The sequence below is a fragment of the Zalophus californianus genome, chromosome 15 (assembly GCF_009762305.2).
Source record: "Zalophus californianus isolate mZalCal1 chromosome 15, mZalCal1.pri.v2, whole genome shotgun sequence".
In the NCBI taxonomy this organism is placed as follows: domain Eukaryota; kingdom Metazoa; phylum Chordata; class Mammalia; order Carnivora; family Otariidae; genus Zalophus; species Zalophus californianus.
In genome coordinates, this window is record NC_045609.1 from 33382422 (window position 1) to 33396541 (window position 14120).

At 36.3% G+C, this 14120-nt stretch overlaps 1 protein-coding gene across 9 annotated transcripts in view; it reads right to left on the bottom strand.

The window, feature by feature from the left end:
• The window catches only part of MICU1 (mitochondrial calcium uptake 1), a 240699-nt gene that overhangs the window by 165633 nt on the left and 60946 nt on the right, over positions 1-14120 (bottom strand). For all 9 annotated transcript variants that reach the window (XM_027596470.1, XM_027596471.2, XM_027596474.1 and 6 more), the window contains one exon: positions 7131-7305. In XM_027596470.1, coding sequence (XP_027452271.1) covers positions 7131-7305 — 175 coding nt within the window. The remainder of the gene's footprint in view (positions 1-7130; positions 7306-14120) is intronic.

Here is a 14120-nt window from a genome sequence, read left to right on the forward strand (position 1 = left end):
AATATTAATTGACTGTATAGGTGGGGGTTTATTTCTGGGATCTACATTCTGTGCCACTGGTCTATACGTTCTATTTTTATGACAGAATACACTGTTTTAATATAACTATGTAGTTCAATATCAGGAAGTGGGATACTTCCAGCTTAGCTCTTCTTTCTCAGGTTCTTTTGTAGTTCCATACAAATTTTAGGATTCTTTTTTTGTGAAAAATGTGAATGGAACTTTTATAGGTATTACATGGAATGTACAGATAGCTTTGGGTAGTATAAACATTTAAATGATATTTATTGTTCTGATCCATGAACACAGGACATCTTTTTTTTTTTTAAGATTTTATTTATTTATTTGACAGAGGGAGACACAGCAAGAGAGGGAACACAAGCAGGGGGAGTGGGAGAGGGAGAAGCCGGCCACCCATGGAGCCCAGGATCACGACGTGAGCCGAAGGCAGACGCCCAACGACTGAGCCACCCAGGCACCCCTGAATATTTTTCCAAAGAAGAATTAGCGATGACCAACAGGTACAGGAAAAGTGCTCAACATCACTAATCAGGAAAATGCAAATCAAAACCAGAATGAGGTATCACCTCACTCCTGTCAGAACAGCTAAAATCAACAACAGAAGAAACAACAAGTGATAGCGAGGATGTGGAGAAAAAGGAACCTTTGTGCACTGTTGGTGGGAATGCAAACTGGTGCAGCCACTATGGAACACAGTATGGAGGTTCCTCAAAATATTAAAAACAGAATTACCATATGATCCAGTAATTCCATTACTGGGTATTTACTCAACGAATACAAAAACACTAATTTGAAGAGATACATGCACCCCTACTTATTGCAGAATTATTTGTAAAAGTCAAAATATGGAAGCAACCCAGGTGTCCATCAATAGATGAATGGATAAAGAAGAGGTTGTGTGCGTGTGTGTGCGCGCGCGCGCGCGCGCGCACACACACACACACACACACACACACGATGGAATACTACTCAGCCATAAAAAAGAATGACATTTTGTCACTTCCAACAACATGGATGGATCCAGAGGGTAAAAGGCTAAATGAAAATCAGTTAGAGAAAGACAAACACCATATGATTTCACTCATATGTGGAATTTATGAAATAAAACAAATGAGCAAAGGGGAAAAAAGACAAAAAACCAGACTCTTAGGGCATCTGGGTGGCTCAGTCAGTTAAGTGTCTGACTCTTGATCTCAGCTCAAACTCAGGTTTGTGAATTTAAGTCCCACACTGGGTGAGGAGTCTACTTAAAAAGAAACAAACAAAAAAATGGACTCTTAAATATAGAGAACTGATTGTTACCAGAGGGGAGGGGGGTAGGGAGATGGGTTATACAGGTGACAGGATTATTAAGGAGTAGAAGTGTCATGATGAGCAATGGATGATGTATAGAATTGCTGAATCACTATACTGTATACCTGAAATCAATATAACATTGTATGTTAACTGGAATTAAAATAAAAACTTTCCAAAGCCAAAAAAAAAAAAAAAGAGCAAAAACGAAAACAAAAAAACCTACAAAAACCAATTCAATTAAATGGGCAGAATGACCTAAAGAGGCACTTTTCCAAGGAACACATCCAAATGGCCAATGGATACATGAAAAGGTGCTCAACATCACTAATCATCAGGAAAATGCAATTCGAAACTATACGGAGATATCACCTCACGCCTCAAATCAAAAAGAGAAAAGATGGGGTGCCTGGGTGGCTCAGCTGGTTGGGCATCCGACTCTTGGTTTCAGCTCAGGTCATGATCTCAGGGTCACGAGATTGAGCTCTGCATCAGGCTCCATGCCCAGCAGGGAGTGTGCCTGAAGATTTACCCCCTCTGCCTCTCCCCCCCCATGCACATGTGCAGCACTTGCTTTCCGTCTCTCTCTCTCTCTCTCTCCCTAAAATAAATAAATAAATATTTTTTTAAATGTTAAAAAAAAAGGGGTGCCTGGGTGGCTCAGTTGGTTAACCGACTGCCTTTGGCTCAGGTCATGATCCCAGGGTCCTGGTATCGAGTCCTGCATCGGGCTCCCTGCTCGGCGGGAAGCCTGCTTCTCCCTCCCCTACTTCCCCTGCTTGTGTTCCCTCTCTCGCTGTCTCTCTCAATCTCTGTCAATTAAATAAATAAATAAAAATCTTTAAAATGTTAAAAAGAGAGAGAGAAAAGAGGGGCACCTGGGTGGCTCAGTTGGTTAAGTGTCTGCCTTCAGCTCAGGTCATGATCCGGGGGTCCTGGGACTGAGCCCCGTGTCGGCCTCCCTGCCCTCCCCTCTTTCTGCCCCCCCCACTATGCTCTCTCCCATATACTCTGAAATAAATAAATAAAATCTTTAACAAAAAGAAGAGCTAGAAAAGATAACAAGTGTAGGTGAGGATATGGAGAAAAGGGAACCATTTTGCACTGTTGGTGGGAATGTAAATTGGTTCAGCTTCTATGGAAAATAGTATGGAGGTTCCTCAAGACATTAAAAATAGAACTATCACATCATCCAGAAATTTCACTTCTGGGTATATATCCAAAAGAAATGAAATCAGTATCTTGAAGAAATATCTGTACTCCCATATTCAATACAGCATTAAGCATTATTCACAACAGCCAAGATATGGAAACAACTAATATGCACCATGGAATCTCTCGGGACTCTGAATAGCCAAAACAAATTTTGAAAAAGAAGAACAAAGTTGGAGGACTACTACATCCTGATTTTAAAATTTATTATAAAACTACAGTCATCAAAAGAATGTGGTACTGGCATAAAGACAGACATATAGACCTTTGGAATAGAATACAGAGGCAACAATAAACCCTCACACACATGGTCAAATGATTTTTGACAAGGGAGCCACGACCACTTATTGGAAAAAGGACAGTCTGTTCAACAAACGGTGCTGGGAAAAATTGGTATCCACATACAAAAGAATGAAGTTGCACCTTTATCTAACTCCATATTAAGAAATTAACTTGAGGGAAGGGCGCCTGGGTGGCTCAGTTGGTTAAGCAACTGCCTTTGGCTCAGGTCATGATCCTGGACTCCCAGGATCGAGTCCTGCACTGGGCTCCCTGCTCGGCAGGGAGTCTGCTTCTCCCCTGACCCTAACCCCTCTCATGTGCTCTCTCTCATTCCCTCTCTCTCAAATAAATAAATAAAATCTTTAAAAAAAAAAAAAGAAAGAAAGAGATTAACTTGAGGGGTGCCCGTGTGGCTCAGTTGGTTAAGTGTCCAACTTGTGATTTTGGCTCAGGTCGTGATCTCATGGGTTGTGGGACTGAACCCTGAGACAGGCTCCATGCTCAGCATGGAATCTGCTTGTCCCTCTCCCTTCTGCTCTACCCCACCCCGCTCTTGTGCACACACTCTCTCTCTAAAATAAATAAATCTTCAAAAAAATTAACTTGAAATGGATCAAAGACCAAAACGAAAGACCTAAAACTATATTACTTATGGAAGAAAACATAGGTCGAAAGCATCACAACATTAGATTTGGCAATAATTTCTTAGATATGACACCAGAGGCATAAGCAACAAAGAAAAAAAAAAGACAAAGTGGACATCATGAAATTTTAAAAATTTTGTGCGTAGGGGCACCTGGGTGGCTCAGTCATTAAACATCTGCCTGGCTCAGGTCATGATCCCGGGGTCCTGGGATCGAGCCCCGCATCAGGCTCCCTTCTCAGCGGGAACCCTGCTTCTCCCACTCTTACTCCCCCTGCTTGTGTTCCCTCTCTCACTGTCTCTGTCAAATAAATAAAATCTTAAAAAAAAAATTTTGTGCATAAAAAGATAATGTCAACAGAGTAAAACGGCAAACCACATAATTAGATGAAATAATTGCAAATCATTTTCTGACAAGAAGTTAACAGATTATATAGAGAGCTCCTAAAATTCAACAATTAAAAAAAACAACAACAGAGTTAAAAAATTAGCAAAGGATGTGAACAGACATTCCTACAAAGAAGATATACAACTGACTACTAGGCACATACAAAGTTGTTCAACATCACTGATCATTACAGAAATGCAAATGAGGGCGCCTGGGTGGCTCAGTTGGTTAGGCGACTGCCTTCGGCTCAGGTCGTGATCCTGGAGTCCAGGGATCAAGTCCCACGTCCAGCTCCCTGCTCGGCAGGGAGTCTGCTTCTCCCTCTGACCCTCTTCCCTCTCGTGCTCTCTGTCTCTTATTCTCTCTCTCGCAAATAAATAAATAAAATCTTTAAAAAAAAAAAGAAATGCAAATGAAAACTGTACTGAGATATCACCTCACATCTGTTACGATGGCTAATATAAGAAGAGAACATACCTAGTGTTGGCAAAGATATGAAAAAGTAGAACCCTTGCTGGTGGTAATGCAAAATGGCATATCACTGTGGAAGACAGCATGGTGCTTCCATAAGAAAATAAAAATAGGATTACCATATGATCCAGCAATTTCACTTTTGGGTACATACCCAAAAGAATAGAAAGCAAGGTCTTCAATCGATATTTGTTTCCCTATATTCATAGCATTTTTCCAAAACAGCTAAAATGTGGAAACAACCCAAATATCTATCAATGGATGAGTGGATGAGCAAAATATCATATCCTGGAATATTCCCCAAAGTAAGGAAATTCCAACATATGCTAAAACATGATGAACCTTGAAGACATTACATGAAAGTGCAATAAGCCAGTCACAAAAATACAAATACTCTATATGATTCCACTTGTATGAGGTTCTTTTCGCATTCAAAATCATAGAGAAAAAGCAGAATGGTGGTTGCCAGGGGTGCGGGAAGGGGGTAGTAGAGAGTTACTTTTTAATGGGTATAGATTTTCAGTTTTATAACATGAAAACAGTTACGGAGATGGGTGGTGAGAAAATGCTGACACTCTGTAATGGAATGTACACTTAAAGATGGTTAACATAGTAAATGTGACATTTTAACTATTTTACCACCATTAAAAAAAATGGGAAGAAAAAGAAAAGAGGCCCCAGGAGAGTAAGGGAAGAACTACTGAGAAAAACTATAAAAGAACAGTTACAAGATATGCAGTACAGGTTGTGAGGATCCAAGATACATTTAAGAAGAGTTCCAAGAGAAAAGAAATGGCCATGAAGCAATACTGAAGCAGTGTGTGAGAATTTTTCAGAATTCAGGACCCGACGTGCCAAAGGGGACAATAAAATTAAAAATTAAAAAATTAAAAAATAAATCAAATGAAACAAGATAAAAGAATATAAATATTAAATAAAAGAAAGAAGCACGTACAACAATAGTATAATGTAAACTGAGTGATAGGACTGTCCTAACTCTTTGCACCTGGGAATTTTTTTGTAATTAAAAATAAAACACACAAAACAACCAGGCCATGCATGGCATTAATAATTCACAAATTAAAGAAAATGGTTTACCTCTGAAAAAGAGGGAAAAAATGGGACTGGGGAAAGTATACAGCAATGTATTTTTTATATTCATTTTGTTTCTTTAAAAAAAAAACTGAAGCAAATATAGTCAAATGTTAAAACTTGACAAAAATAAATGTCAGATATATGTATGTTCCTTATAGTAGTTTCTATTTTTTCTCACTGAATATTTGAAATATTACATAAAATTCAAGACAACATAAAAAGAACAAAACGAAAAAGTTTAAGTGAAAAGTGAGGATGTCAAAGACAGCCTGTAGAGATTGGAGCAGTTTGGTGTAGCAGAGAAAGAATGTGAATGGCAAAAAAACCAAAAATAAAAAACAAAAAAACACACTGAAAAATGCAATTTATTATTTTACTAAAGATGGAAAAATCTTTAACATGTCTATGTATACTATGTAATAAATGAAAAGACAGAGCAACTGAGAAAACTGGACAGAAGAAATGTTGAAACAGGTTCTTGGGGAAACAGGATGACATGTGGAACGGTTATCCTTGAATAGGGAAAACATAGCTCTTCCATTGAGACTTCAGTGAAAGAAGAATTATTTCAGAAATAGATTAGAAAGGTTTTATAGCCATGGAGTTCTAAATTAAGTAAATTACGCTGATCAGCTTTCATTTTTACCTGGGAAGTATGATATGTGGTCACTGTTGAGCAGAAAGCAGGATAAGAAAATGGAAAGTTCAAAAATAAATGCTTATTTGGGTAATTTTAGCTCTATTTTGTAAAATGTAAAACTATAAATGAAACTGCTGGCAAAGATAAATTGGAACTTTACTCAAATTCACTCAGGGTAAAAGATTAAATATATCATTGTGGAAACACTGAGATAGTTGACAATTAACTTATAATACATCATTTTTGTTCAAATTCACCTCAATCAGAAACGGATTTGAGAAATGAAAAGACGTATTTAATAACTTCATCCAAACAAACAATCCAAATTTCTCTAAGGAACTCTTCTTGCAAATATATACCCCTCCCCCTACACACACACAAGGCAACACAGTAATAACTCAAATTATCGTGTTGCACTTGTTAGCTACATTTTAGCAAGTGAAGGCAATTCTCTGAATTTGAACATTAACATGCAAATGTCTAAGAAATTCATCCTTTTGACTTTTCATCACCCATGTCTGATGAATTCAAATGCTCAGCATAATAGGCATTACTATACCGGAATTCAAATTTTTCTGAGGTCTTTTCTGAGGTTTCTGAGGTCAAATTTTTCTCTATAACAGCAGGTTGTGTTCAAAATATAAAATGTTGAAGTCATTCAATGTTTATACTATCATCAAAATTAGTTGAATTTTTGGAAATATTTGTGTATTTCCAAAGAGATGTTACTCTGACTTTACAACTTGGCATCATAAATCAGTTGTACAAAAGACTCAACATATCCAAGAACATTTAGCGTCAGAAAGATCTGGAAAGCAAGAATCAACTAAAGTAGCTGCATTAAAAGAGAGAAGAAAATATATGCAAATCCTGATTACCAATCCTAGATCTTTTCACTAGCCCCATTAACTTCACATTCCAAGAGTACATTTGCCTTCGAACATGATAGAAAATAGCAGAAAGGTGAATATCACTGCAAGGAGAATACGAACCATCTGAAATAAACTATAAAAGAGATTCAACTGCATTATTCTAATTTAGAATTAACAACAGTTCTGACTAATTTATAAGACTATGTTCCATACTTTTCTGTCTCTGAATCCAGAACGTTTCTTCTTTTTCTCTTCTGGGTGAGGCTCAAGACAAACACCTGCAGCCTTTTTTTCATTGTTACAAACTTCCCCTTCATCTTTATTCTTCCCTTTATCACCAAGTTCACTCTTTAGGTTGTTTACAGATGGTGGAGATTCTGCAAGGGCCCTGGATATGAAAAAAAAAATTGCATTAATCAAGAAATAAAGATTTTCAGATTGTTTAGTAGAAGCAACAGCAATTAAATTTGTGAAAACTTCGACATGAAGAGGTTCCTCAAAAAGTTAAAAATAGAACTATTATATGATCCAGCAATCCCACTTCTGGTTATATATCCAAAAGAATTGAAAGCAGAGTCATGAAGAGATTTTTGCACATTCATATTAATAGCAGCATTATTCACAATAGCTAAAATGTTTGAAGCAACTGAGATGACCATTGATAGATGAGTGGTTAAAGATAATGTGGGATATACATACAAAAGAATAATATTCAGCCTTAAAAATAAAGGATATGATACTAAAAGCACAGGCAACAAAAGGAAAAAGAGACAAGCAAGATTATATGAAACTAACAAGCTTCAGCACAGCAAAAGAAAGAATCAACAAAATGAAAAGACAACCTATGAAATGGGAGAAAATATTTGCAAACCATATATTTAATAAAGGGCTAATATTCAAAACATATAGAGAACTCTTACAACATTATAGCAAAAAAAAAATAACCTGATTAAAAGTGAGCAAAGTAAACATTTCTAAAAAGATACATCAATAGCCAACATATATACGACAACGTGCTCAACATCAATAATCATCAGGGAAATGCAAAAGCTACAATGGGATATTACCTCACACCTGGTAGGATGAATATTATTTAAAAAAAAAAGATAACAAGTGTTGGTGAGGATGTGGAGAAAAGCGATCCCTGGTACACTGTTGTTGGGAATGTAAATTGATACAGTCACCTTGGAAAACAGGATGGAAGATCTTCAAAAAAACCAACAATATAAGTACAATATGATTCAGCAATTCCACTTTGGATATATCCAAAGAAATTGAAATCAGGATCTCAAAGACATATCTATATTCCCATGTTCACCGCAGCATGATTCACCATAGCCCAGACATGGAAGCAACCTAAATGCCTATCAGTCAACAAATAAATAAAATGTGGTATGTGTGTGCCACACACACACACACACACACACACACACACACACACACTGGAATACTTTTCAACATCAAAAAAGGAAGGAAATCTTGCCATTTATGACAACACAGAGGAACCTAGAGGGCATTATGCTAAGTGAAATAAGCCAGACACAGAAGAACAAATACTACGTTATACCACTTACATTATGGCTATTAAACAGTCAAACTCATAGAGGCAGAGAGTAGAATGGTGCTTTCCAGGGGCTAGGGGAGGGAGATATTCATCAAAGGGTACAAATTTTCAGTACACAAAGTAAATAAGTCCTAGAGATCTACTGAACAGCACAGTGCCTATAGTTAACAAAACTGTATTGTACATTTAAAAATTTGTTAAGTGGGGCGGTGCCTGGGTTACTCAGTGGGTTAAGCGTCCACTCTTGATTTCGGCCCAGGTAGTCATCTCAGGATCCTGACATCCACCCCTACATCAAGCTCCAGGCTCAGTGCAGTTTGCTTGTCCCTCTCCCTCTGCTTCTCCCTTCACACTCTCTCTTAAATAAATAAATAAATAAATAAATAAATAAATAAATAAATAAATAAAATCTTTTAAAAATTTGCTAAGAGGGTAGACCTTATATTAAGTGTTTTATCATTAAAACAACCTAAAATAGGGCACCTGGGTGGCTCAGTCAGTTAAGCGTCTGCCTTCAGCTCATGTCATGATCCTGGAGTCCTGGGATCAAGTCCCACATCAGGCTCCCAGCTCAGCGGGGAGCCTGCTTCTCCCTTTGACCCTCTTCCCTCTCATGCTGTTTCTCTCTCTCTCAAATAAATAAATAAAGTCTTTAAAAAATAAATTAAAAAGACCTAAAATAATAACAAGTGAGAAGGTGGGAGAACACTTCTAAAAGTGATGGACAGATTTATGGCATAGATTGCAATGATGATCACAGGTGTATGCTTATTTCTAACTCCTTAATTTGTCTGCATTAGTTATGTACAGCTTTTTGTATTTTTTGTATAAAAATTGCTTTAAGTAACTCTGAAAGAAAACTAAAAAGGAAAGGAAATTGTATCATATGCTACAACATGGATGAACCTTGAGGACATTATGCCAAGTGAAATGAGCCAAAAAGACAAACACTCTCTGATCCCACTTTTACGAGGTATCTAACATAGTCTATTTCATGGAGACAGGAAATAGAATGATCATAACCAGGGGCTGCAGGGAGGGGGAACAGAGGTATTTAATGGATAAAGAATTTTAGTTCTGCAAGATGAAAAAGTTCTAAAGATCTGTTTGACAACAGTGTGAATATACTTAACACTACTGAACTGTACACTTAAAAATGATTAGGGAGATAAATTTTGTTTTTTTTTTTTAAACACAAAAAATGAACTGAAAGAATAAATGTGGGACCAAAAGAATAAAAATTGGTATTCAAATAAAAACATGTACATAAAAAAATTCTACATGAACACAAAAATCTGATGGGCTTACCAGGTGTTAATTCAACGATTAATAGCAAGAAAAAACTGAAGGTTCAGGAGAAGCCCCTCTAGATGATTAGAGATTGAAACTGAAACTCTATTCTATGAAGATTTTTCCTATTTTCTTCATCCAAGGTAATGACTTTATTCTTTCAAACTGCTACATGATTTAGTGACTAAACCATATCACATAATTTGTTATTTTATATTTCCAGAATCTACCTTGCTCTTTAACTATTAGAGAGAGTTAAATGACTTTGTTCTTTTTACAAATCAAAAACTGTCAAATATCAGCAATGTCATATGGCCAACACAGATCATTAAGAGACAAGCTATACAGAAGAAAGAAAGAATAAGAATTAGCGTAGAAATACAGAAAATAGAAACTAAAAAAAACCAATAGATCAATGAAACCAGAAGCTGGTTCTTTGAGAAGATCAACAAAATTGATAAACCGTTAGCAGTACTTATTAAAAAGAGAGAGAGAAAACTCAAAGAAACACAATCAGAAATGAAAGAGGAGAAATAACAACTGACACTAGGGAAATACAAAGGATTATAAGGGAATATTATGAAAAATTATGTGCCAACAAATTGGATAAAACTAGAAGAAATGGATAAATTCCTAGAAACATATAACCTCCTAAAACTAAATCAGGAAGAAATAGAAAACTTGAACAGACCAACTACCAGCAACAAAACTGAATCTGTAATCAAAAGGCTCCCAAACAACAAAAGTGCAGGACTAAATGGCTTCACAGGTGAATCCTATCCAACACTTAAAGAAGAGTTAAAACCTATTCTCGGGGCGCCTGGGTGGCTGTCAGTTAAGTGTCTGACTTCGGCTCAGGTCATGATTCCAGGTTCTTGGGATCGAGCCCCGCGTCAGGCTCCCTGGTCCGTGGAGAGCCTCTCCCTCTGCCTGCCGCTCTGCCTATCTGTGCTCTCTCTATGTCTCTGTCAAGTAAATAAATAAAATTTAAAAAAAAAGCCTATTGTCAAAATATTCCAAAAATATAAGAGGAAGGAAAGCTTCCAAATACATTTTATGAGGCCAGCATTACCCTGATACCAAAACCAGATAAAGACACTATAAAAATAGAGAACTACAGGCCATTATCTCAATGAACATAAACACAAAAATCCTCAACAAAATATTAACAAACCGAATCCAACAATACATCAAAACCTCATTCACCATAATCAAGTGGGATTTATTCCTGGGGTGCAAGGATAGTTCAGTATTTGCAAATCAAACAACATGATACCTCACATCAACAAGAGACAGGATAAAAACCATATGACCATTTCAATAGATGCAGAAAAAGCATTTAACAAATTACAACATCAATTCATGATAAAAACTTTCAACAAAGTAGGCTTAAAGGGAACATAACTTCTTCTAAAGCCATATATGAAAAACCCACAGCTACCATCATACTCAGTAGTAAAATACTGAGAGCTTTTCCCCTAAGATTAGGAACAAGACAAGGATTCTACTCTCACCACTTTTATTCAATATAGTACTGCAAATCCTGGCTATCAGAAATCACAGTCACAATCACAAATAAAAGGAATCCAAAGTGGCAAAAAGAAGTAAAGTTATCATTATTGCAGGTGACAAAACACTACATATAGAAAAGTCTAAAGACGCCACCAAAAAATTTCTAGAGCTGATAAATGAGTTCAGTAAGGTTGCAGGATATAAAATCAATATACAGAAATCTGTTGCATTTCTATACACTAATAAAAAAGAAGCAGAAAAAGAAATTAAGAAAACAATCCCATTTACCATTGCACCAAACATAATAAAATACCTAGGAATAAACTTAACCAAGGAGGTGAAAGACCTGTACTCTGCAAAGTATAAAACAATGATGAAAGAAACTGAATATGAAACAAACAAATGGAAAGATATTCCATGTTCATGGATGGGGAGAAAGAATATTGCTAAAACGTCGATACTTCCCAGGACAATCTACAGATTTAATGCTATCCCTATCAAAATACCAACAGTATTTTTCACAGAACTACAAGAAATAATTCCAAAATCTGTGTGGAATCACAAAACACCCCAAATAACCTAAGCAATCTTGAAAAAGAAGAGAATTAGAGGTATCATAATCCCAGATTTCAAGATACACTACAGGGGCACCTGGGTGCCTCAGTCAGTTAAGCATTCAACTTTTTTTTTTTAACATCCAACTCTTGATCTCAGTTCAGGTCTTGATCTCAGGGTCATGAGTTCAAACCCCTTGTTGGGCTCCAAGGGGGGAAAAGAAGAGACACTACATAGTTGTGGTAATCAAAACAGTATGGTTCTAAAAAAAAAAAAGTACGGTTCTGACACAAAAACAGACACAAACATCAACAGAACAGAATAAAGAGCCCGGCAATAAACCCACAATTATATGGTCAATTAATTTACAACAAAGGAGAAAAGAAAATGCAATGGGAAAAAGGCAGTATCTTATCAATTGGTGCTGGGAAAACTAGACAGTTCCATGCAAAAAAACGAAACAAAAGCACTTAAACTATATACAAAAATAAACTCGAAATGGATCAGACATCTAAATGTGAGATCTGGCACCATAAAAATCCTAGAAGAGAACACAGGCAATAATTTCTTTGACATAGGCTGTAGCAACATTTTTCTAGATATGTCTCCTCAGGCAAGGGAAATAAAAGCAAAAAAACCCCAGTAACTACCAGCACTATATAAAAATAAAAAGCTTTTGCACAGCAAAGAAAACAGTCGACCAAACAAAAAGACAACCTACAGAATGGGAGAAGATATTTGCAAATGTCTTATCAGATAAAGGGCTAGTATCCAAAATCTATAAAGAACTTACCAAACTCAACACCCAAAGAACAAATAATCCAGTCAAGAAATGGGCAGAAGACATGAACAGACATTTCTCCAAAGATGACACCCAGATAACCAAGAGTTACATGAAAAGATGCTCAACATCACTAATCATCAGGGAAATGCAAATCAAAACCACAATGAGGTATCACCTCACACCTGTCAGAATAGCTAAAATCAAAAACACAAAAAACAACTCATGTTGGTAAGGATGTGGAGAAAAAAGAACCCATGTGCACTGCTGGGAATGCAAACTGGTGCAGTCACTGTGGAAAACACCATGGAGGTTGCTCAGAAAGTTAAAACTAGCTAATTACCATATGATCCAGTAAGTCCACTACTGGGTATTTACACAAAGAATATGAAAATACTAATTAAAATGATAGATGCACCCCGATGTTTATTGCAGCATCATTTGCAATAGCCAAAATATGTAAGAAACCCAAATGCCCATCAATAGATGAATGGATAAGGGAGATGTGGTGTATAAACACACATACACACAAAGGAATATTCCTCAGCAATACAAAAGAATGAAATCTTGCCATTTGCAACAATATGGATCGATTTAGAGGGTATAAAGGGTATAATGCTAAATGAAATAAATCAGTCAGAGAAAGACAAATGCCATATGATTTCACTCATATGTGGAATTTAAGAAACAAAACAAATGAACAAAGGAAAAAAGAGACAAAACAAAAAAACAGACTCTTAAATATAGAGAACAAACTGGTAGTTGCCAGAGGGGAAGCAAGTGGGGGGATGAGTAAAATAGGTAAAGGGGATTAAGAGTCCACTTATTGTGATGAGCACTGAGTAACATAGAGAAGTGCTGAATCACTATATTGTACACATGAAACTAATATAACACTGTATATAAATTATACTGGAATAATTATTAATTAATTAAAACTAATTTAAAAAAAAAAAGAAGAGACTGGACACTATTCTTTTAATTATCTGGAGTTCCCAACCCAGTGCCTTACACAGACAAAGTATGCAATGTGTCTATAGCTGATTAAGGAACAAAAAATCAAAGTCCTCATCTATACTGACCAGAAAAGGGATTAGAAAACTATACACTGGGATTAAAATACTGCAATATGAGAAAATTCTTAATGCACTCCTTTCACATGACTATTCAAAGATATAAACCAATAGTTATTTCCTTTACTTGCAAATAATGTTTTATGCATATTAACAAATGCAAAGAAGTATGTGAATTGTAAGCAAGAAAAATACTGTTTTTTTTTAAAGGTTAAGTCCTAAAAATAAATACATTTTTAAAAAGCAACAAGAAACTAACTCACTTCTGAAGGGGCACATGCACCCCAATGTTTATAGCAGCAATGTCCACAGTAGCCAAACTATAGAAAGAGCCTAGATGTCCATCAACAGATGAATGGATCAAGAAGATGTGGTGTACACACACACACACACACACACACACACACACACACACACACACAATGGAA